Source organism: Haliotis cracherodii, unplaced genomic scaffold, assembly GCF_022045235.1.
Source record: "Haliotis cracherodii isolate W230 unplaced genomic scaffold, xgHalCrac1.p SCAF_8, whole genome shotgun sequence".
Classification (NCBI taxonomy): domain Eukaryota; kingdom Metazoa; phylum Mollusca; class Gastropoda; order Lepetellida; family Haliotidae; genus Haliotis; species Haliotis cracherodii.
In genome coordinates, this window is record NW_027266341.1 from 57952444 (window position 1) to 57979716 (window position 27273).

At 39.3% G+C, this 27273-nt stretch overlaps 1 protein-coding gene across 1 annotated transcript in view; it reads left to right on the forward strand.

Annotated features, from left to right (window-relative positions):
• The window catches only part of LOC139450059 (uncharacterized), a 50689-nt gene that overhangs the window by 12299 nt on the left and 11117 nt on the right, over positions 1 to 27273 (forward strand). Inside the window, exons 2-3 of the mRNA XM_071231698.1 lie at positions 12042 to 12285; positions 21102 to 21218. Of these exons, the coding sequence (XP_071087799.1) occupies positions 12042 to 12285; positions 21102 to 21218 (361 nt within the window). The remainder of the gene's footprint in view (positions 1 to 12041; positions 12286 to 21101; positions 21219 to 27273) is intronic.

The following is a 27273-nucleotide window of genomic DNA, read 5'->3' on the forward strand; positions in this document are numbered from 1 at the left end:
CGATTACATGCATCAACCAAGTCAGCGAGCCTGACCAACCGATCCCGTTAGTCATCTTTTTCGACAAGCATAGTCACCTTTTACGGCAAGCATGGGTTGCTGAAGACCCATTCCACCCCGGAATCTTCACGGGTCTCTTACCATTTGCAATCACGGTATCATAAATTCTTACACCGTTATCAAGCTGGAGTTATGTCTAAGACTTACATTCCAGAAACGTTATGGTTGTGGTTCACAGAAATTTACTAAATAGGACACGTAGCTTTTCAACATAATGCGCAATGCTTCCCATACTATGACAATTACATAGAGTTTTCACACCTAACACTTACTTATTTCATGAAAATTGCGCGAGTTGCCCTTGTTATCCTTGTCGCGAACACCTGGCGTATTCACTGTGATAGTTTCACATGAAGATCCGGTGCAAAATAGGTATTCAGAAACCCATGCTTGCCGTAAAAAGCGAATATGCTTGTCGTAAGAGGCGACTAACGGGATCGGGTGGTCAGGCTCGCTGACTTGGTTGATGCCTGTCATCGTATCCCAATTGCGTGGATCGATGCTCGTGAGGTCAATCACTGGATTGCCTGGTCCAGACTCGATTCTGTACAGACCGCCGTCTTATAGCTGAACTATTGCTGAATGAGGCGTTAAACAACAAACCAAACATGCAATTTCATCACTAGTTTGCCTTTCACACCTGTGGATTTCGGCAGATATCCGTGTCTGAATATTATCTGGCCTTTGGAATTTGACAACAAATGTGATGGCGAAAGATTCAGCCACAATTAAAGCATCAGATTACAAATTTGTGTCACACTAATTTAGCCACATCGACAAAGTATCCAAAGGAAAAGGGTATGTCATTTTCGCCTCTGGTGTACAATGTTATAAACCATGATGCAATGTTGAAGACAGCATTAACCGACATCTTCACGATTACTCATTTTACGTTCTACAACGTTTTTTCAACGCGTTCTCTTAACATGGTCAGATCCTTCTACAGACTCTCTGTACTTTATATGTTGTTATATGTTGTCGTTCAGTGTTGGGTAGATTGCATTGATGTTTTAGGGTGCACTAGTTTCCTCTGCCGGAAATGAAAACCTAGTACAGATGGTAAATGAAGGAAATATTAGCAACAGCGTCGATAACAACCACAGACATTAAACCCAGATTGTTCCAATTTAGTGTCATCCGCCCAAGAGCTCTCTGAAAACAGGATGGCTACTAGGGTTAAGCTTCTTGTTTTATACGTCTTTTCCAGTGTAATAGGTCACACGTTCTTTACTATATGGATGGTCGATATTGTCTTCAGTCGAAGGTTTCTTTAAAGTGAGTGAGTTGGGTTTAACGCCGCTTTTGACAATATTCCAGTTATATCACGGAATGTTAGCTTAATGTGGAAGGAAAGCCCGCGTGAGTGAGTTGTGTTTAACGCCGCTTTTAACAGTATTCCAGTTATATCACGGCGTGTCTGTTTAATGTGGAAGGAAAGCCTGAAGTTATGCAGGTCTCAGACGGTTACCACTTCGGTGAAACCCACGAGCACGGGTATGGTGCTGACAAACCTAGAAACAAGATCGGAACGAACCGGGATTCGAACCCACAATCATAGGTTTGAGGGACGCAACTTTGCACAGCGAATCGCAGCGCCATAGACGACTGGGCCACCCGTACCCCCAGGAAAGCCCGAAGTAATACAGGTGTTAGACGTTTACCATTTGTGAAACCCATCCTGACATCCCAGAAACATAATCGTGGCGAACTGGGATTTATACATCATAGGTTTCTGGTGCGCCCAAGGGACGCGACTCTGCAGAGAAAATTGAGCCATTTAGACGAATGGGCTCTCGTGCAACCAGTTTTTTTAGAACATAAGACGTGTATAAACTAAAGAGTGGCATGTCCTTTCTGATGCTAGACTGCTATCTTATGCAAATGTGTACGGGAAGGTAGTTTTACGTTGTACGATCAGACAATCCAGTGATTGATTGCATGAGAAACAGGCGATGCCATCTGGGAACCATGGTTGAGTGTTGTTTTACGCCGCTTTAAGCAGTATTTCCGACACATGATAGAGGGGGACTCCAATAAATGGCTTCACGCATCTTCCCCATGTAGGGATTCGAATGTTTTATCCCACCACACTCTGCAGAGTTGCGTCCCTTTGGCACGCCAGAAACCTATGATTGTGGGTTCGAATCCCGGTTCACCCCGATTATGTTTCGAGGTTTGCCAGCACCATACCCGTGCTCGTGGGTTTCACCGAAGTGGTAAACGTCTGAGACCTGCATCATTTCGGGCTTTCCTCCCACATTAAGCTGACACGCCGTGAAATAACTGGAATACCAGACTCACTCACTCACTCACTCACTCACTCACCACACTCTGGTTACGGTGGCACACCATTGTACCCATTACAATACCCATGGTGGTTTTGTAACCAGGGAATAAACACGTTTGAAATGCGATCAGTGATGGGCATCTGTCCTGCGTTGTATCGACACAAGTAACGATAGGTTGGTTATCGCTAAGATTATTGCTCTGTGAAGGAGTGGGTATGGTTTTAGCGATATTCAAGAAATATCACGACGGGGGACACCAGAAATGGCATTCACACATTGTACCCATGTGGAGAATCGAACCCTTTAACTACTTTACTTCCCACCGCCCTTCGGTAATGTGAAGAGAGGCCGACTCAGATAAGGCATGGCAACCTGTCTTAAATCAACTTTTAGCTCAGCTTTATCATCAACCAAGAGCTATAATGTTATCCGCTTTATCCCAAACCTTGTCACCATGACAACCAGGAAAATGTTAAAAACGAAGCCCAATTTAATTGCAATCACCTATGGAAATTTCCAAGTGAAATATTTCCATCTGGCCAGGTGAGTTAACATAACTACCACTTACTTTTTCAAAACTTTAATCAATTTCTTATTATTATCCCACCTCCTCAAGCCAGACATAACTTCATTTGAAACCAAGTTAATCACACGTGATCATAACTTCAATAATTCCCATATTAAATCAGTATTTCAAGATTGAGCCAAAGAAGATGACAGCTATCAGACAACGACCAATTTTATTACACACCGAAATGTATATGTTAGCATTATGTTGGATATAAAGTGATAATATCGCTCACCCTAAAGTGTAAAAACTGGCATCGCCGACGTCAATGAGTAGGCATAGTGTCACAGAGGCTATCTGGAGACGAATAAATGTCATTACCCACAGAACTGTGTATATTTAGCCTACAAGAGAACGCCATGGCATACATTCCGGCTCTCTGAGACCCTCGGAAGTGCCTTTTTACCTCTTTGGATTCATGCGGTTCTTACAAGAAAGTGTTGTTGAAAATAACACAAAGCAAAGAATAGAGACGATTGCTCTATTTGATTAAAGACTGTTTGACAAAAACGAAGTAATTTTCTCGTAGTTTGAATGCTAACGAGCTTTACCCTCTTATCTACATAAACCTGTTGACGTCCCCATTCCATAAAGTATCCATCGTTGACAAATAAAGTCGTAGAGACTCCCTTTGAAGATTTATTCACCGATTTGAAATTCAATACGTTAATAACCAATTATAGTGATAGGCTTTTAAATCACAAAGAGGGCTATAACTTTGACAATCGGAACTGATTTGCCATCGCCGGTCCGCTCGACCCCTGAGCTACGGCTTATCGAAACTGGGCACATGGTCGCATTGCGGATGCTGACCCACCAATAACGTTTAGACCCTTACGATGGCGCTAGGCGACGTCACTCATGAAACCAACAAGAGGTGCGGAAGGTTTATAATAGGCTCAGAATGGTTGTAGTACCTCGTAGACGCACTCCAAAGCGCCAGCGGCTTTGCCAGAAGATAAACCCCTCTCACCTTCAACAAATTAATTTGTGATAACTTTGTCACCTAATTTGGGACGCTGCCATCTTTGGAAATTGAACGCTGTGTCTTCAGAAGCCCAGCTTTGTGAGTGTCATAACTTAATATGATTGTTTGGCGATATAATGTTCCTTATTATAACTGTGCGTCTTATTCATGCCTGGCTAATAGGGCTATTCCAGCTTCACAAATAGAGGCACACATCATTATCGGACCCGTGTAACGTCGAGTGGTTTTTCAAGCACATGGGTTTAGCTGCTCGCAATGAGATTTCAAAGCGAAATTGGGCATTGTTTAAAGTTTAGTCAAATCAGAGTGGCCTTAGTCTTTCAATATTGTTGCACTACAATTGATTTTACATGACATGGTGTAAACATATTTTTTCTTAACGATCAAATGTGATTTATTTTTATTTTTTACCCAAGAGGCAGCCACATTTATTATTATTAAGTACCTTTTTTCATTATGTTGAGCATTGGTTGTGCGGGTGGTGTCATGTGCTTTATTGTCTAGCTGTGAAATTGTTTCTTGACAAGACATTTTGTCAGTAGAAACTCATTTATCTTTAGCGTGCGTTTTGCTTAGGGCGTATTAACACACCATCAGCTCGAAAAACGTTATCATGGCGTTAATTGTCTCATTTCATCTGACTTGGCACAAATTACTTGTAAAAGTGGCGTTATCCAATTAAGGGTAATCATTGATGCGTTTTCTGTTGTATTTATGTGTAAATGACATTAACGTATTCCTATCTAAAGTTAATGATGCAAATAGTTCGTTGATTAATCATCTGACTGTCTATAAGCACTTCAAAAGACCTACAATAACAGCTTGGGTCAAAGTGTATGATGCATGTGTTTAATATCTGACTTTATAAAGGAATGTCTGAGGACCATCTACAATAACAGCTTGGGTCAAAGTGTATGATGCATGGTTTAATATCTGACTCTGTCAAGGAAATGTCTGAGGACCATCTACAATAACAGCTTGGATCAAAGTGTATGATGCATGTGTTTAATATCTGACTCTATCAAGGAAATGTCTGAGGACCATCTACAATAACAGCTTGGATCAATGTGTATGATTCAATTGTTTATAAATCCTATTCGCCATAACTGAAGGTCTAAAGACTGTATGCAATACGATCTTCGGTGAAAAGTTTTTGATGCAATTGTTTTATTTCTGACGCTATTAGTGAAAGGCATAAAGACCATCTACAATTCCATTAGGGAAAGGTTCTTTCTAAAGACCCTTTACAATACCAGCATGGTTCAAAAGTGTATGATGCATTTGTTTATTGTCTGAATCGCTATTAAGGCTGTTCTTAACACCACCTACAATAAAAGATTGGGTCAAAGGTTAAGATGTAATTGTTTAATAGACTTTTATATGCAATATGATAACAAGGTATCATAAAAACTGGTGGATACCTTTCAAGTATGTGATATAGCTGTGAACAAGATTATGCGACTTTCAAATATCTTAAGATAGTAATACTGACTTAATTGAACATTCGCTGGAATTCAAAGTTTTGGTTCTAGGAATGTAAAAACATTTAAAATTGAAATGAACTTTTATTATGACATAGTGCTATTTTCATCATAACTACCTGTAGCAAATCAATCCTCACTTTATGACATTGCATAAAACGATTTGACATTTTCTTTACAATAATAATATAATATTTTGTGTCAGTTAAATATAAATTATTTCGATGATCTTTAATGCAGCAAAGGTTATATAATAAGGCAGTAAAAGGAAAACAGTAATCGCAGTGCATCTATGCATCTTTTAAATGTGAATTTTAAGGAGATTCCTATAAATTTTACGAAGAATAAATTCCATCATGTAAAATTTTCTAACCTACCATCTGAATAAATACATGCAGAAAACTAAAAAAAATCAATAAGATCGTAACAACAGCATAAATCATAAATATAAGCATGCTTTATCATCTTCAAATGAGAAAGTACTGATATTGCGTTTAAAACCTACTTTATCTCGCTACAAAACAGATTAAAACCTTTAAATAGCTATCCGCCTACTGTAGGACAGTGGCGCGACGTTTTGTACAAACAGACCGAGGTTGTTCATGAAAGCTTGTCGAACGAAATTGAATACAAACTGGGTTATATGGTTGATTACTCAATATAGACAAACACTGAGGCATGTGATTTCACTGTTAAACTCGGGGTGATGGAAAAGCTAACTCAAACAGCGGAAAATACAGAACTTGTTCAATTTAACTCTTGACAGTCGTTTTTTAGGCTTCTGCATTTTTTGCTCCCGTGTTAAACAAACGTGTCTGGGCTTCTTAACTTCCTTTCCGTTTCACATAAAAATACAGTTCAGTTGTTTGGTTAACTACTTTTTTTCTCTATCTGATATTTGCAGCGGTATTAAAGTGCGTGTAATATATTTAAACAGATGAGCTGGTACTGTGTGTACTTAACAATTACCGTTAGTGATGAAGTATGTTATTCAATGTCAACTTGAGATTGTAAAAACGTTTTTTGATAGGTATCAATCAAAACCAAGCTTCCATGACTTATAGGCCAAACATTTTAGACATTGGGTCGGATAGATGTAACTTGGCCTATATTGGTTCATGCTGAAGGTAAACGTTGTTTAGACAACGTCTCAGGTCATGCAAACATTGTTATACTATTTAGACAGGGTATCATTTTACGCTAAAACTATGACAACATTCAAAATATAGAAACATTTATTTCACAACTGAAACACTATTTAGACAAGCCATCAGTTTGCGCTGAAATGTTAAAACGTATTGCCAAGCAAAAGAAAGTATACATCAATGTTTGATGGTGCTAAACTGAAACAAACAAGAAATTATTTTTTCGATGGTGATGTATTTGATACAGGTACCAAATGCGTTTTTGGACCTTTTGTTTGTAATGTTTCAGTGACTGTTATGTATAATTCAAGCTGCAATGTGACACAATTTAGACAAAGTTTTATTTTATACTAAACTGTGACACTATTCCGACAAAGTATTATTTCATGCTAAAATGTGACATTATGTAGACAAAAAATATATTCTAAAATGTAATACGTCTTAGAGAAGATATTAGTTTATGTTCCAACAATTTAAAACCCGATACCAGTTCTTCAAAACCTGCACTACCACCAATGATGAGTATAAGTTTATACTTTAACGTCGTTTTTATAAATTACCAGTTTAGCTCATACTTCACAGACGGAGCATAGTTCATTCTGAGACTGTGTAACTATTTATACGGAACTGTCGCGGCAATCAATCAATAACCATTTTCTAAGGTTTTCACTTTATCAAATATTTGATCACGTAATTTTCACTGCGTCGTTTAAACACTCGACGCCCGGCTCTCTTCAAATGACGGTTATGTTCCTTCCTGTGAGAGCGAGTCTGCAGGACCTTACAAGAAGCCTCAACAGGACAGCGTTGCACGTAACCACTGATGTGGCGTTCTCGCCGACCTCTCTCAAGTGCCGCCATCATACGGACAATGGCAGGCAAGTGAATTACCCGCAGTTTGACAGGGCAAAGCTAACGCGTATTTAAAGCTTCATTTAGTCTACTGGTGACAGCAGTACCACGGGAACGACGCTAAAACATGCCAACAAAAGAATTGTCAAATTTGTTTCTGAAATGGCCCTTTTCCGTTGGAGTTATTTTAGCGTTAATTCTCAATCACCGCGAGATGTTGTTAACGTCAGATCTTGAGTAACAAGAGCGTTAAAGCAGTTAATCAAACCAAGACTCCACAGTCACCACCAGATGACAGGAAAAGGCAAGACCATTCCACAACTAACAGTGGCAGGATTTCCGATAATGGGTCGAACACAGCCAGTTGAGTTTATAGGAGCAAATCGGATAGCAAAGGTCTTAACCGGATCGAAAAGGACGACCGCAATTTTTGATTCAGTGCTATCTTAAAATTCAAGCATTATTTGAAATTGACAAATGATTGTCACATGTATCGGCCTCTTTGATGTTAATGCCATCCGCCACACGAGGGATATGACCAGGGGACAAGATCCTCATTTAAATATAGCCATCAACGCCAGCCAATTTCACTACTGCCGTGGGGATCCTCACATATTGTGTTTCACCGATAGGAAAATTAATTTAATTGGATCTGATATTATTCTAAAATTGCCCTTTTCAGACGGTACACAAAATCGATTGTATCACACCTGTAAAAAGTCAATGATACGAGCGGTAGAGAGAAGAATTAGATGCGCGTTTCTAAGCCTGCTTTGTACTATGACTTGATTGTTCCATACAGCTGCACCGAACAGTGTTCCCCCGGACTATTTATAATGAAATAAAACAGAACTAAACACAGACGTTTGCCTTGAACATATTCATGAAGCCTTGATTGCTTTGGTGTTTAAGAGGGAGATTGCGTGGTCAATGAAACAGGCGAACTTTTCAAATTTATCCTTTTGATAATACAGATTTAGTTGATATGAGAAGTGTGCGTTCAGAGGCTGTCATTTCGTCCGATCTTTACGTAATTGATACTTCTAACGGCATTTTGACATTTTAAATCCCATTTGACATTGATGAAGTAAATTAATATATTGGCCTCACATAGACAGCTGACGGCAGAATGTATTTAACTCTTATCGTGGCATGCACATGTTTACACTGTCGTCCATTGTGCTTCACTAGACTGCAATCGCACAATGACGGGTAAAATAAGTGTTTTAATAACATTAACCTTCGCAGCGTAATACTGACAATCGCGGTGCATTTATATAGATTGATAGGACTCCGCACAATTTTAACAATGAGGGATAACTGTTTTCATGCAATACCATCCATATAGAACAGTTATGACAATTAAAACTAAATTATGTTTAATATGATGCCTTAATATATTATATTATATGTTGATACTGACTATTAACTATTAATATAATATAATTATATGTTGACACTGACGATATTAATATATAGTCTTCATTTTGCAATGACACGCAATGAACCAAGTCACCAGGCCTGAACACCCAATCTACATTTATTCTATTGATGAATCACAATGTCTTCGTGTTGTTGGCGATGAAGTTATAAACTGCCGGGCAAAATAAAGTATAGACCCATGTTTGATGTGGCTAAAAATGAAACATACAAGAAATGGTTATTCGAAGCTGTTGGATTTGATAGGGGTATGATTGTTGTATTTCGTCCCTAATTTTGCAATGATTAAGTAACTGTTTTCAGCCAAGTATCGTTTCGATAAATGTGTTTACGTTTTTGGGCAAATCTTCTTGTCCTGCAGTTTATATTGCTTTTAAATGACACACTAGCGACAAGTACTGTACGCTTTGTTATACAAGTACAGAAAACTACGTTTATAACGAACACGTTTATAACGAACTTACGGATATAACAAACTGTGTTTTTTGGTCACCGCCAATTTGTGTATAAACGCCATATATATGCTTATAACGAACTTCGGTTATTACGAACTAAACTTAGTGGTCCCTTTGAGTTCGTTATAACCGTAGTTTATTGTACATTGCATCTTAATAACACAACGTAATAGTCGTATTGAAGTTTTATTATCCTAGTATATTGCCTTTCACCCATAGCACAGTTGTAGATAAGCTGCGTATTTGCGTAATATACGCATTAAATAAAGTTAAATACGCAGACAAATCAAATCCCTAGGGTATTAAATACGCAACCAAAACTATAAAAACGGAATCGAAATAAAACATGGGTATAAACTGTCAGATAAACTATTGCGTATCAGCCGATTGCGAATTCATTTACTGACAGTTACATTCAGTAAAACATGGGTTTAACTACAATTCATTTGGTTTTACAGTATTTACAGGGAATGTTACGAAACAGGTTTTCAAGTTGAAATACCTAAATTGAAAGAAACGTGGAATAAAATTGAATACGCACTAAAAATTGTGGATACTCATTAAAGAACAAAATCATGGGTAAAATACTCAAATAAACAAAAGCGTATCTAGAGCTTTGCAAAAGCACAATTGTGACAGTTTTTTGACTAGCCAATAATTTATATTTTTACCGGACCCGTGACGAATAGGGTAGAATAGGACTTCAGCTACCTATGCTTGTCGTAAAAGGCGGCTATGCCTGTCGTAAGAGGCGACCAACAGGATCGGGTGGTCAGGCTCGCTGACTTGGTTGATACATATCATGGTATCCCAATTGGGTGCCTCATTGACAGTGTTAAAGTACCGTTATTGACGAGTTTGGGTCGTGTCCACCCATGCCGATCATGTAAGAACCGACGTTATTTTCATTATATACCAGACAGACCTCTGGGAGGGGGATTCCAATTTAATATGGTTTTACAATTCGATTAATGAGTTATGTTTAAACTAGATAAGTTTAAATAATGTCAAAACACTGTGTTTAATGGTGTGTACTTCAACAGGAGACCCAACAGTAATCCTTTAAATTGAATCTTGGCTGTAAAGTGGATTGAATAAAGGTTGAATACATTTGCGAGGTGACTCTACGGTAACGCATAACGCTATGTAATGCTGACGGTACAGCGTCCACTATGTAGGTATGTGGATAACGATGTCTGGGAAATGTCCTGGGGTAACAAGACCGAACAGAAATATAATATGTATACTATGCAGCATTTTTGGGGGGTTTTTTTTATAATTAGTGATTGTGACCAATTAGGTAACGATGGTGTGTGAAGTGGATGGTGAGTTGGTAGTAGTCTCTGTAGTAGTAGAAGTAGGGGTAGTAGTAGTAGTAGTAGTAGTAGTAGTAGTAGTAGTAGTAGTAGTAATGGTAGTAGTGCTAGTTGTGATGGTGAGAAGAGTAGTGGTAGTTGTAGTAGTAGTAGTAGTCTCTGTAGTAGTAGTAGAAGTAGTAGTAGTAGTAATAGTAGTAGTAGTCTCTGTAGTAGTAGAAGTAGTAGTAGTAGTAGTAGTAGTAATAGTAGTAGTGCTAGTTGTGATGGTGAGAAGAGTAGTGGTAGTTGTAGTAGTAGTAGTAGTCTCTGTAGTAGTAGAAGTAGTAGTAGTAGTAGTAGTAGTAGTAGTAATAGTAGTAGTAGTCTCTGTAGTAGTAGAAGTAGTAGTAGTAGTAGTAGTAGTAATGGTAGTAGTGCTAGTTGTGATGGTGAGAAGAGTAGTGGTAGTTGTAGTAGCAACAGCAGCTGTAATAGTAGGAGTAGCTATAGTCTCTGTAGTAGTTGTCATGGTGATAGGAGCAGTAGTAGTCGTAGTAGTAGTCGTAGTAGTAGTAATAGTAGTGGTGGTACTAGTTGTTGGTTGGTTTGTTGTTTAACGCCGCACTCGGCAATATTCCAGCTATATGACGGCGGTCTGTAAATAATCGAGTCTGGACCAGACACTCCAGTGATTGATATCATGAGCATCGATCCACTCAATTGGGATCGATGACATGCATCAACCAAGTCAGCCCAAATCGAGCCTGACCACCCGATCCCGTTAGTCGCCTTTTACGACAAGCATAGTTGCCTTTTATGGCAAGTCTGGGTTGCTGAAGACCTATTCTACCCCGGATCTTCACGGGTCGGTAGTAGTTGTAGTGATGTAGAAGCAGTAGTAGTAGTTATGATGTTGAGAGTAGTAGTAGTGGTGGTTGTAGTAGTAGTAGCAGAGGTAGAAGTGGTAGTAGTTGTGATGGTGATAGGAGTAGTGGTAGTAGTACTAGCAGCAGCTGTAATAGTAGTAGTAGCTATAGTTGTAGTAGTAGTAGTAGTGGTAGTGGTAGTAGTAGTATTAGCGGAAGAAGTAGTAGTAGTTGTAGTAGTAGTAGTGGTGAGAGGAGAAGTAGAAGTAGGAGTGGTAGTAGTAGTAGTAGTAGTAGTAGTAGTAGCAGAGGTAGCCGTAGTGGTTGTCGTAGTAGTAGTAGTAGTTGTAATAGTAGTAGCTATAGTTGAAGTAGTGGTGTTGGTGGTGGTAGTAGTAGTAGTAGTAGTAGTAGCAGTAGAAGTAGTAGCAGCAGCAGTCGTAGCAGTAGTAGTAGTAGCAGTAGTAGTAGTAGTAGTAGTAGAAGTAGTAGTAGTAGAAGTAGAAGTAGTATGCAAATATGTTGACATAATCATGGCATCACCAACATTTTACATCTTCATTATTTTCGTCAATGACAGTTATCTCCCTTGTGTTGCAGGGTGAAGGCTGTTCTGGAGAAGCATGACACGGCGCTACTGATGCTCCTCGGCTTTGGCGGTTTTTCTGTCATCCTCGCACTCATCCATAACGCAGTAAGGAAATACGTGTTTCACGATGAGCACAACCTCGACACAACGTTTGACGCCGGTGGCAACGTTTCCCTGAGTCTCACTGCCGTCACCGTCGCCTCTCAGCTTTTCTGGCCTGGGGATATTTTGCACAGCGCAACATTGGCCACAAAGGTAATTTGGTTATATCCAATTTAAATACGTTTTCTTATTGATTAAGAATGTTATACATTATGTGATTTACTATCTCATAAGACGACATGCATGAACAAAGTCAGCGAACCCGACCACCCGATCCCTTTAGTCGTCTCATACAACAAGCATCGTCGCCTCTAACGGCAAGATTGTGTTGCTGAAGATCTGTTCTAACCGGGCTGATCATGTTTCTAGGTTGTCAGCACCATACCCGTTCTCGTGGTTTCACCGAAGTGGTAAACGTCTGAGATCTGCATTACTTCAAATTGCTTCCAATAGAAGCTGACAAGCCGTGATATAACTGGAATACTGTTCAAAGCGGCGTTAAACCCAACTCACTCACTCACGCTGTGTACTGTGTACATGTAACATAACACATGCTACCATAACCGCCCCTTTAGTTCAAATAAAACCAATATAGTGATATGTGAAGTGAGTATAATATTGTTATAGGGATCATGGAGTTATGAAAGCAACAAAATCGTTACCATAAGCATAAGAGTGAGTGAGTATAACGCCACTTTGAATAGTATACCGTTATATCAGGGTGGGTGAAATTATTATGGGTGGGAGGCCCAATGATGAGGATCTCAGAAGTTTACCATAATCATAATTGTAAGTATGTGTGCATCAATGACTATCGAATAGTGATGATGTCATGTTTAGTATCGTGATATATATCGTTAAGTCAATCACTGGCTGTAAAATCAAGACTCAGTTGTTATACGCCGCTGTCATACAGCTAGAATACTGTTTTGTGCATAGTTGAATAACAAGCTAACTGCAACAATTATTTTACGGTGTGTCCAAGGGGCATTTCGGGTCGTGAAGATGCGAACATCAATGATTATCTCTAGTAAAATGGTTACACTATGTAACGTGGATGTGTGTCATTGTTGCTCATGCTATCAACCACTAGTATATGAGGCCCCGACTTGGTATTTAAACATACCACCGAGTTATATCCTTAATCATGTCGTCACCCAACCAGAAACAGCATATTTCTCAAATACCAGTTACGTTTTACATTATTCTAAAAAAAAAAAAATTAGACTAATTTTTTGTTATCTAGTTTTATTGCTTCATTCCTAGATTTTATCATTTCGATGCAATTTTGTCAGATATACAGAAACATGCGGGTATTGATTGTTCCTGGGAAGTTTTACATTCCTCTTATCATTCTTTGCTCATCTTCAAATTGTATTTAATGGCGTTCACGTTTAATGATCAATATTTCCAACAATCTTGTGTTAACTTTAAATTCACGATCCATTCACGACGAAATTGATTCAAACACCACCTGCGTGGCATTAAACAACTTTGAAGTACAGGGAAACCTCGTTAACACGAACTCTTTTAATTCGATATATCATTTAACACTTCGTGGTACCGGTTGGATTATATTGTTGACAAAGGTACATCATTGGTGCCGTTTGGGCGCAAGGTTGTACCCGTCGTCAAAAGGCGTTATGTTTCGGCGTGCATTTTCATGCCAGAAACCTATGTCCGCATCCAGGTTCGACCTGATTATGTTTCTAGTTTTGTCAGCGCCATACATGCTCGTACGTTTCACCAAGATTGTAAACGCCTTAACAGAAGCGATGTCAACATACCTCAGATACGCAACTACCGATATCACGAGTTGTGTGAACTTTGGATGTGACGTAGCGAGTCTGTCTGTGTGTCCCTCTCGCCGATGTGGACACGCGCACGTGTAATGTCATGTTGAATGGTGTGTATTAACTCTTATAGAAGCCAGAAGGAGTTCAGAGTTATCAAGCGATACATCCCTTTCCATAAGCTAAAGAATTCACTGCTAAAAGTAGTTCATTGGACGATTCCGACTGTATAATCAGGATGTGTTTATGAATTACTATCAACCAGTGATGACACCAGGTGTTCGCGAAACTACTTTCCTCTTGCATCAGGAATACTGTGATATAACTAAAATATTGTTCAAAGGGTCGTTAAACCCAAAATACTCACAGTTTCCAAATAAAGTTAACTACGGTTATAACGAACTCAAATGGGCCACTAATATTAGGTCGTTATAACCGGATTTCGTTATAAGCATATATACAGCACATATACAGCAATGGCCGGGACAAAAACAATAAGTTCGTCATATCCGTCAGTTCGTTATAAACGTAGTTTACTGTATGACTTCTCTGTATATCATAGACGGGCGTCGTCACAAAAGTTAACAAGATTTCACTCAATGTTGAACGCCGAAAGTACATTCGACCTCAATGTGGCAATTTAAAAATCAAATATTACATGCCTCAAAAATGACACCAGAAAAACACCTAGACTCCGAACGAAATCTACAGCGTGCACATCTCGTTAAATATACCACAAAACTGATCATTATTGAACTACTTCTATCGATTTCTGTAATTTTGTAGCAAATATGTCACTGATGCCTCACAATTTACATCCCCGCACCTCCAGGTAAAACCATAGTATTCTATTATAGACGCTAGCAGCTAATAAGGAAAGCGACTTTAGCTAATCATGCACTCCGCACACTGTCCGAGAAGCTTGGGAGAATTAAGCCCACTCAGCATGGCAATTGAGGCCCAACCAGCCTCGCTTTCGTTCGACTAATCATGATTAATTGCGCCTGCCAATGAAATAGACCTAAAAGATTTCTCACATTCCTTTGCTATCACTTGAGGAAATGACCGCTCTAAGCTTCTACAAATACACAATTGTACAAGTTCCATGCGCCATAAATTGAATAAGCATGAGCATGTTCGAATCACAACGTTCACTGGTTCGGATCACGTTTTGCACGAGCATGCCGTGAAGGGGAATTCCAGATTTCTGTGACGTGTTATCGGCTTTTTAAGACACTTGTAGTAGTTTTCATTACATCGCTTTAGGTCGTATTGCCGAGTAACAGATTTGTCCGTTCTTCGGGAGTCACCTTTTTTCAACTCGATATCTTGATAAAAGTATACCTTTCATAAATCGAACACATGGCAATATTTCTCAAAATGAGATGTGCCATAGCTTTGCCTTCAGTCCTGACTCTGTACCATTAGTGGAATGGTTATTATAGTCAGAAATATGGCTTTTATTTTAGATTACCTGGAGCTAACTCTCTTTAAGCTCAAATCCCGGAAATTTTAGCTTGTAGAAAGTCCCTTTTAAGTTAGTTAATAGCGTTTTTCATCGCTTTTGGCAATTTTCCAATCATATTAAGGAACATGAGTTTCAATCAACCAAAGATTTAAAATTGTGTACTTCATGGGGTTTTTTCCAAACATTGGCGATATGTTTTCCTACAAGTTAAGGGTACGATGCGTATTTCGATCATTTCCCTTGATTTATGTAATGTATTCTTCATGGCAGATATAAATATATTTTGCATTTGCAATCCATTAAGGGTAATCATGAATTGCGATTCCACAAACACAAATTGCATGAACTATCGGATTATCGTCCAATACGACGATGATCCACAATGTTCATCACGAACTCTCATAACCATTCGTACAACAATCGTATCAGAAATCGTCTAAAACAAATACTTTGGTAATTATTGTCATTTCAATATTGTTCACCCACCCGTACATTTTGATAACGCCATCCATTAAAATTAGAATTTTTAAAATCGATTCGATTCCTGGCATTATAAAAATAATTCATCATTTTATCCTTAAACCTAACGTTTTTGTATGATCACATCCTCATCTTCTTCATCAACTCTTCTGGTGACAACTTGAACAGAGAACCAAACCGATGACATCAACGCAACCAAAGGTACCCTGACACCAGTAAAGTTTCACCCAGCCCGACACAGCCATTCTTACAAAATAATTGACCCACAACATCTTCATCAGCACAATCTGGATGTTATCAAATGCATTAACCCGTATGACCCTCATCACGATGTTCCATATCGCGCCTAATCTGGTTGCCCCCAATTGCACCCAATGTACCTGAACATTAGGTCCTCACATTGTGCAATCTCGGCACGTCTTGCCAAGCCGGCTGCGCCATTGAGGGAGCAAATTTCAGATAATTCCTAGTTATCTTCACCTTTATATCGATGCAGCTTTTTGTCGTAACCACAGGTGCCGTTTCCCTCTGTAATTGTCATGATGCGCTGTGTTCTGTTATTGCCAAGATTCATATTGCGGATTACAGGAACGTGGGGTGGTAAGGGAATTGCTGACAATCCTCGGATGATATTCACATCAGAAATGCTTGCTAATTGTCTGATATAAATTCATAGTGACTTTACGAACTGAATAAGGATAGTTTACTGCCAGTGAAAACACACCAAAAATTAATACAATTTCTTTTCGTGTTTTGCGTCCGTTTTGGGTTTAGGGTTTAGGTATTTCATGAATATTACGATATTAATAGTGAGAATAAAGAGTTATAGACTAAGATTGACTGTAATGAAGAACTACAAATTATTAGGAGAGAGAATATTTATAAGTTGAAAAATCCATCATTAGTTGAATCATCCTTTTCATCAAACGATTGTAGTCATTATGCGTTGTCACCATGGCCTGACGAAGATCAATGTATCAATCAAACTGCGAAGTATTTAATACTATTGCCCATCTTAAATATAAAAACGTCAATACAAAAGTATGACCAGTCTCGATTTTTGAACGAAACAGATTCCATTGGCCGGGAAAGTGAAATTAGCGGTAAAAATGAATGGATCACTGAGGTGAGGTGAAATGGGGTTTAACGTCGCGTCCAAGATTATTGCACTTATATAGCGACGTGCATGCACGTGTATGTGTGTGTGGCTGCTTGTACTAGTCCGGACTGATGCCGACTTATAGTGCTAGCACACTGAGATACCATGTCGCAGTTTAACGTGAAGTCGTTCAGATAGCCTCTCCTTGAAAAGCTGAGCCTGGGCCAATTTTATATGGCACTTCACTTGGTTGACACTCATTTTTCTACCGTCCAGCAGTACAGAACCATCAGCAAAATTAACGCTGACATTGAGAATATGTCCCTCATCCTTGGTTCGTTTAAACTGTGGAATGCCTTGTTTTCATCATGAGTTTTGACATGCTTCACAAGAGGATCATCAGACCAATAAATGTGTGTAAAAGTGCACAAAACAATTACATCATGAAGAGCCCCAACGTTAATCAAACCCCGGCCTCCCATATATAGTATTATTATCATTATCATTGAGATTATTAATTAATGAGACCACTTGTAAAGTGCTATAATTCCACGCCCCCTGGACATACCCTAAGCTCACACAAACAGACTGTCAATAAATATCAATATTGCTGAAATAGATGGGTCATTAGTTGGGATTTAAAGGCGGTTAATGGAGGGGCGCATCTTGGGTGTATGGGGAGGGAATGCCACAGTCCTGCAGCGGCATGCTGTAAAGTTGGGAGGTACAGGAAGGAGGAACTTGTCAGCTGAACGAAAATTCTCAAAGGGTGCAATCTCATTAAAATCAGATCTTAGTTCTCGCTACCGCTAAACAAAGATCTGAGGACATCCCATTAGGGGTCACGTTAGAATGACCTAATTCTTCCGACCAATCAGAGCGTCGCTTTCCAGATCATGAAAGTGACAGTCGGAATGTGATTTCTCATCGTGCAATGTCGAAAACTTTAACTCGAGGTATTCCGAACGATAGTTACGGGTTTAACGACTGAATCCATAATATCTAGATCATATATTAGCCTTTCCAGAATGTTCTTTTGTTCAGGTTTCAAATTTGTAATCGAGAATTTGTCAAAATATATTTCGGAGCGTTGTCGCCAATTTGAAATTAGTGCCCTAAAGCACGAGAAATCTGACTTCTGATTGGCTAATGTCGACTTTTTGTCAGTCATGGGTCGGTCAAAATTCGCGCAAGGTCGGTCTGACGTGACCCGTAATGGGATGTCCTCAGATCTTTGTTTAGCGATACCCAGTACTAAGAGTTGGTACAGATGGTGGGGAGTACTGACTGGTACGCAAGAGACAAGATTTTGAACTGTATTCTCCCCCGGAATCGTAGCCAGTGATGCGGGTGTTTATTACCATTCCTTGGATGCATGGTTCCATATCCACCAATAACAGCGTCAGGCTGGAACTGCAAATTTGGTCAAGGGAGCAAAAAACGCCTTTAACATGATTTCGTTATTTAATGACACGTCATTAAATGATTGAACTGTTACAAATGAAATCACACAGATGAAATATTTCCAACGTTTTATAGCTTACTAATTGTATCAAGGCGGCTTTTAAAAATTTAATTCACAACTAATGTTGACTTTGATCTTGATTTCAATATCTCATTGCAAAAATGTCCGCAAAAAACACAACCAAGCTGGACGCCGTTGCTGTTTCTACAAACAGCCTTTCGTCTTAAAGTGCCGTGTCAGAGCGCGTATCGCTCTTCGTGTTTATTTGTAATTCAAACTGAAAGCATGAGTGGAACAGAAGCGTGGACAGTGTGGAACGTGAGTGTGCGTCACAGATCGCTGATAATTGTCTGTTAAATGAGAGCGTAATTAACGCCAGACAGTTGTGTGAACCTCCAGATTGACAGACGGGATCGATGAAGAATGTTCCCCCCATAATCAGTTGAGTCGCGTATCGCTCGACCACTCAAAATGCCAACTTATCAACGTCTTCATTGTGTCCGTGTCGCTTGCCACAACGCCACGCCGTGATGCTGTCACTGACATTGTAGCCTCTTCGCCGTATCAGACAGTCGGGACAATCACAAGAATCGCACATGACGGTGCGCTTGATGATTTTGTGAATTACGTATTTATTACCTCTATTTACAATTAATTTGCTGGTATTTTCGGTGTCTGATTGGAAGACAGGCTTGTATTTGTATGAATGACTTATTACCTTAGTGAAGATGTAAAATAATAGAAGGCAAATACAAAAAATAGACCAGAATAAAGTGACGATTTAGGTTCACTTAAGGGTTAATTATTCTGAAAAAAACAGTTGAACTCTTTTTTTTGTTTCCATCACGAAGCAACTCCTTGTCTTTTAATTAAATGGAGATATTGAAGATTATTCCATCGTAGCTTTCGGCTTTATGACTACTGTTATAAAGTAGGGATGTTCAAATGTACGTCAATGAAGGAAGAGGTGGGTTTATGCGTTAAATGTCTGGCACACTGACCAGTATTTGTATTAAATCAACTCCATTTCAGAGCAATGAATCTGTTTGGATGCGCATGCAATAGTTAAGAAGATGGTAAATGCCAATTTTTCCCGTCGACAGTACTAAATGCCGGTTTATATAAAAAGCGAATGATTATTAATTTTACAAAATCATTTATATTAGGCATGTGTCTGTCTTATCATGGTAGATCCTGGAAATCGGTTTGGTTTAACTTGAATTTAGAGAAATGGCATTACATAATGTGGGATGGCAAAAGCTTCCCCGATGACTTTATTTCGCTTACCTTACTTAACCATTGAGTTGGGGAGTCGACAACGTTGTGATAACTTCTACCCCATCCATTTCATCATTGAATAATTCAAAACGTGATGACACCAGGTGTTCGCGAAAAGGGTAAGCATGTCCTTCTCTACCGAATGCACACAAGTTTCATTGGAAAGTAAGCGACAGCGAGTTAGGAGATGTGAAAACTCCGCGTAAAGGTCATAAAATGGGATAACATCTCACAATTTAGTCGACAATTAAAAGCGACAAAGTCGATTATACGATTCCGACAACATAAGCATGCGTTAATGAACCACTAACAAATTGTGATGCTACCAGGCGTTCGCGAAACCGTTTGCGTATCCACCGTCGGCATCCGTCACAAACACATGCAAAGGCAAATCAATTGTTCACCTGAAAAACACGGGGAGTTATAGTGAAGGGGGTATGAACAAATGCTACCACTTGTTAACATAATCAGAGACTAGTAACATAGTTTCGCCCCATATCTCAAGCTCATGGTCTTTCATGCAATCAGGCATTCCGCCTCAGAGGAAAGACATCATCATCATTCGACCAAAGGTCAACAAAGGAATTCGCATCTGTGATATCAAAGATATTTTCGAACATTTCATTTCTTTCTTGCATATTAATAGTACATGACATAAAAATGTGTTTGACTATGTCATTGGCAACAGGTCCGCAATGACTTTCTCGCGATTCTATCTTAGAGCATCCTATTTTGACTTAATCAGACAGAACATAAAACGTTGAAGGAAATCGTAAAGAAAATTGCCAAATCCTGTATTGACCTTCTGATCTGATACCAGTATATCTTAACAGGTCCTGTCGGTCGCACATTTGTTTCAAAAGCCTAACAGAATTTACATTTCTTATCTTTTCATTCACATGACTAGTCCATTTACGTTTACTGGGTACATTACAATTAGCTATATAATCACTCATGACATGGACACGATCGTCTGCCAAGTCTGCCAATAAATAAATGTTTGAAATAGAAGTCACAGCTAGACCGACACAGTTTACCAAATACGAGCCGAGCTTGTTTTAATTTTTATCAATGTATGCCTGAATGGTAATAAGATCTAGACTATCCAATACAACTTCGCTTGATGTAAGTCTTGGTAGACCCTGTACTGTTTTACTGAAGTAGCGCTGTGGTATTTCCAGCACTTCATACTCTCTACCAGAATTGGTAAAAAAAAGAGAAAATGCAAAGAAATAGGTATGAGTACACGCTGGAAGTGAGGTGAATTGTGTTATTGATATATACTCAGGGGTCTGTAGAGGGACTAACCCTGGGAGTGTATCACACACATTTAATTATGCGTTGCAGATACACAGAATAAATTATCTCTCGTGGTTTCTTTTCCAGAATGGCATCGCGGGACCTTTCTGGTATGCTGTTGGCATCATGGCGAATATCTTCGTCTTCCCTATGCTGTCTGTACAGTTCAAAACACGGGCACCGGGCGCCAAGACATACTTGCAGGTGATGATTTATACTTATAGCGTTATATATCTCACTTATAGTGCTATATCTCCTACTTAGAGTGTTATATCTTACACTTACTGTGTTATTGCTCACAAATACTATGCTAAATCTTACTTAGAGTGATATATCCCAAACGCATAGTGTTATATCTCACACTTGTAATTGCATACTAAATCTCATACACACAGTGCTATATCTCATACCTATACCGTCATATCTCATACTAACTGTACTATCTCACACTTATAATAGCATACTAAATCTCACACACAGTGCTATATCTCATACCTATACCGTCATATCTCACACTAACTGTTCTATCTCACACTTATAATAGCATACTAAATCTCACACACAGTGCTATATCTTATACCTATACCGTCATATCTCACACTAACTGTTCTATCTCACACTTATAATAGCACACTAAATATCACACAAAGTGCTATATCTCATACCTACAGCGTCATATCTCATACTAACTGTACTATCTCACACTTATAATAGCATACTAAATCTCACATAGTGATATTTTTCATACCTATAGCGTCATATCTTACACTAACCGTACACTTATAATATCATACTAAATCTCACACAGTGATATATTTCATACCTATAGCGTCATAGCCCACACTAATTGTACACTTATAATGGAATACTAGATCACACACAGTGTTATATTTCATACCTGAAGCGTCATATCTCACACTAACTGTACACTTATAATAGCATACTAAGTCTCACACAGAGTGTTATATCTCATACCTATAGCGTCATATCTGACACTAACTCTACAATTATTACAGTAAATTTAATCCCACACAAAGTGTTATATCTCATACTTACTGTAGTCTCTCACACGTATAGCAGCTTACTAAATCTCACACACAGTGTTATATCTCATACCAATAGTGCTATATCTCATACTTAATTTACTATCTCACACTTATAACCGCATACACACCGCCATATCTCACACTAACTGTACTATGTCACACTTATCGCAGCATATTAAATCTCACACACAGTGCTATATCTCATACCTACAACGTTATATATCATACTTAATGTGCTATCTCACACTTATCGCAGCAAACTAAATCTCAGTGCTATATCTCATACCTATACCGCCAAATCTCACACTAACCCAACTGCATTTTACCTCACAATTATACTGTTCCTTACGCATAACACAAATCAATATTGATTTCATATTTATATATAGCATACCTATATACTCTATCTCACTCTAACTGTACCATATCTCAACCTCACTATACTATGTCTCCCGCTTCCTATATTTCCTGCATATCCTAGACTTACTTTCTGTTTATTACTACTGTGTCTTCTACTCTTCACCACATATCTGAACTAAGTGTACCCTAAGTCCCTCTTACATCGTCCACTGAGTGGATGTTCCAGGCCTTTGTATACCCGACCTCACTCGAGACAATACCGCCTGTGATACCTATACCTGAACTAAGAAGATATGTAGATCGATGAAGCTGTCATCAGACAGTATAACTGGAATCTGCAGTCGAGAATACAACTGTGTCCTTCAGGCGACATTAAACACTTATAGTAAGTTAAACGTCGGAATGCATCGCCAAATTTGAATATCTCTAGATAACGAAAAAATATATAGAAAATGTGTACACAAAAAATTCTTTCTCTATTAAAAGATAGCACATCACGCTGTTCCGATGTGTCATTGAGTAGTATTTGCGGATTATACGAGGTATTTACTTGAACAGCTGGATCCATACGAATGTAATTACAAGAAGGTGAGCTTACCGAGGGTAATGAAGACTTTGATCGAGGGTCAATACTTTCGTGACAAGAGTATTGGAGTATACAACAGCGAGTTTACAACTGCCGTTCATCGGGGTATAGTTAACTGAACATAACACAGTACAAAACACTCCATCTGCACCGGGACAATTAATCGATTCAACCTTTTCATAATTGAGTGACACAGAAAGCTGTTTTCTTAAAGGACAACCCGGTGCTTGGGTTACTCTAAAGGTTGCGGGGCGGTCGGGTAGCCCAGTGGTTAAAGCGTTCGCTCGTCACGCCGAAGATTCGGGTTCGATTCCCGGCATGGGTACAATATGTGAAGCCCATTTATGGTGTCCCCCGCCGTGATATTGCTGGACCACACTCACTCACTCACTCACTCACTCTAAAGGGCATTGTCTGCCCTTTGACCTTTTTCACAGTACATTTGGTGATATGACGAAATATCATATCTGGAAAGTAATATGTCATTGTCAAACGATGTTGTAGCGCAGAGAAAACCAAGAACCAGACTAAATGAGAAGGTTAAAAGAGAAGGCTTTTGTTGCGAAATATAGTTTTCTCAAAATCTAATTTCTCAATGGGATCGTCATTGCATGCCCATACGTTTGTCACTCACTATGTGCATGTTATTCACAACCTATTCTTAAATACCCCAAAAACAAAGGCCACAGAAACATATACCCGTAAATTCTGATCTTGAATCAAGCCTGCTATCTATCTTGTATGTTTTCGACTCAAACCATTAGTACAAAGTATGAAGCCATTTTTAGTGACCCCAATATATTGTGAAATCCGGCGAACATCCTACTAATAAAGGGATGGTAAGCTAGCCCACTGATTACGCGACCATTCGCCACTCCGATTGGCCGTGTTCGATTTCTCAAATATGAGAAGGCCATTTCTGGTGTCCCACGCCTTGTTATTGCTGGAATATTGCTAAAGGCGTCACAGATCCAAAACTCACTCACTCAATCCGTATTCAAGCAGTCAACAGTAGCCTGGGCAATTCAGATGATTTAATTCCCGAATGAGCATTAAACAGCATCGCACCATACCTCTGAACCTGGAAAAGGCAAGGACATTTCAAAGCTTAAATATTCCATTGGTCAGACAACGAGAAGTACTGATGAATTTCTTGCACCTAATGTATTTCACATGTCAATCGCCCACTTGATGAGATCAAAGACGACCTTTAGCAATCTTCCGTTGATGACTTCTTCTACCCCATTGTGAACAAGGCGCCAGGAGGCAGCCCTGACATGTGCCATTATGATGGCGCTTTCACTACCCCTCAACTGACCGGGCAGGTCAGTGGGTCCGGTTTGTGACGCACCGATTCCTTCTCTTCCATCTATGCCCACCAACATATTGATATCATCATTAATATTCTTTTTTATCACCTAATTTCTAACGCACCATGTTTTGTGTTAATCATTTCTGGTTTATGTTTTTTTGTATTTGGATCAGATGGATCAGTCTTGCGTAAGAGTCATCTGTCATCAGGTTATTGCAGAGTTTTGTTTTTCGAGGAGTGGACGGTAGTTTTGATTGTAAAATGAATGTGTGCGTGCGTGCGTGCGTGCGTGCGTGCGTGCGTGTATCCGATTGGTTGAAATACGCTGTTAAATGGCATTGGGTTTCGGAAATCTGAATGACTTTTCATAGCGTTTTGGATACTTTTCTTGATCAACATCTTTTTTTCTCAATCCCGAATGTGAGTTCACATGCACAGAGCGCGCAACGGGGAAAATTACTCAGTAACACTTTATATATAAAAACAATATGTTTATCTCTTAAATATACAGAGGAAATAATGCAGTAAAGATGATAGCATTACGTATATGCAATGGAATGAGATAAAATCGTATCTTTTCTACAGATAATTGAGCTCATGGCATAGCTGTGAAATATATGATTCCTCGACCACAGAGATGTGTTGTACAGGGAGGCATATCCATTCAGACTGTACAGTACCGGGCAAAACATACTATCAATCTTTGAACTAAATGCATGCAGACAACCTGCCACTCCTCATGAAGCAATCTGCAGAAACGGCTGATGAAAAAACAGTATTTCATTTCGGTGGTCAAACTCGTTGACTCGGATGATGCATGTCATCGTATCCCAATTGCGAACATCGAGGCGCATGATGCCAATCACTGGATTGTGTAGTCCTGACTTGATTATTTACACACCGCCGTCATATAGCTGGAATATTGCAGCGTCCAAGAAGCCACATAAGCTAAAGGATCGAATGGCACACAGTCGACTATGGACACTGCAGTGTTAGCTGATTGTATGAAGCTAAGTAACCTTTCAAATGGCACTCGACATTATGAAGACCATACTCATCATTCACTTTAAGTCTGGTAGTGGCCGAGGAAACTCAACAGGCAGTGACATTTCATATGCTGTATTATGTTGAGATGACACAATTTCCCCAAGGTGTGATATGCTTCCTAAAACATCCTTATATGCAAAAAGTAACCGAGAAGTGTTTTACGAAAATTGCTTCTTTGACCTCTGTCTTTAAGCTTAGTAATTACTTAAAGATAGAAAAAATATAAAGCGTAAGAATTTACCTACGGGAACCCTTTGTCACAAAGCTCTACTTTACAAAGTTGAGATCCTTGAAGATCCGGGGAGGAACAGGTCTTCAGGAACCTTGACGTAAAAGGCGACCATGCTTGTCGTGAGAGGCGACTAACGGGATCGGGTGGTCAGGCTCGCTGACTTGGTTGATGCATGTCATCGTATCCCAATTGCGTGGATCGATGCTCATGATGTCAATCACTGGATTGTCTCTGATCCAGACTCGATTATTTACAGACCGCAGTCATATATCTGGAGTATTGATATGCGGCGTTACAAAGTTACCGGTTTCTTGGTTTGTTACCAATCAAAAGATCTGATGTCACAAAGCGGAACAGGAAACACCTTTTGCCCGGGGAGAACAAGACCTAAATATGACCAGTGAGTGACTTTCACTAAGATGACCCCAAAGTCAAGAAATGGATTATCTCGATCTTCATGAGTCATGACAATGCCAGTTGCATCTTAAACTGACGCAATGAATCAACACATCGATTACCGACTTGCCTGAAATAAACGGAGCTCAACATTTCAAATTATGAACCGGTGTTCACCCATTCAGTAACCTGCCAAATGAAAATTACATTTATCCACAAGCGAAGAAACATATCTGCCAGATCCTAGTCAACACCAGATCATTCACAACCGCATCTCTTCTCAGATCATCATCTCCTGCAGATTAGACTCTGTATAAGAAGTCCTCTTACATCACCAGGAAGATCATCCGGGACATCAACTGAAACCCCAACCAAACCCCCCACCCCAAAGGACCAGCCAGCATATCTGTAAGAAACCCTATATTGCCGAGCCATCGGGTTTTGTAACACAAATCAGCAATACTCAAAACTGGTTGAAGTCTGCTCCGTTGTTCAATTGTTGTAAGCCCAAACTACTTCATCCACAGGGACATAGCCTCAACAGCAGAAGAAACATCAAAGATATCACGGAAAGAAGACTTGCTGAATCAATCCAAATTCGCCGACGTACGATATCTATCAAGCGAGATGAAGAATACATCATGTCCTTCTTCTGTTGTGAACTCATGCATCATTTATCTGCCTTAACCGTTGGAATAAACACCGATTCCAGTGTGATTATCAAACGTTTAAGTGGGAATAAAGTTTCTGCGGTTCTGAGCCAATTGCTAGTTTAGATCTCGACATTGCAGTTGGTACTCGTGATGATCCGGAATAGAATTGGTCTTCTGCATATCATGCTTGTCGTAAGTGGCGACTAAAGGGATCGGGTGGTCAGGCTAGTTGACTTTGGTGATGCATGTCATCGTATTCCCTTTGTGTAAATCGATGCTTATGATGTTAAACACTGGATTGTCAGGTCCACAATTATTTACAGACCGTCTTCATATAGCTGGAATATGGCTGAGTGTGGCATTAAACAAGAAACAAACAAACAAAAAGAAACATAATCGGGGCGAACAGGGATTCGAAACTACGATTATAGGTTTCTGGCGTGCCCAAATTCGGCGCCTTAGACGACTTGGACAGCAGTGCTCTCTTGTCAATTCGAGTTACTGACTTGTGAGAAACTGAGACTTTTTCTGTGCCATAAGGGGTTACTGATTGATGTACATATATTTCAGTCAATGTGTGAAATGTCTAAAATTTTCACTAAGGTAATTTGCAAAAAGCCAAAAATA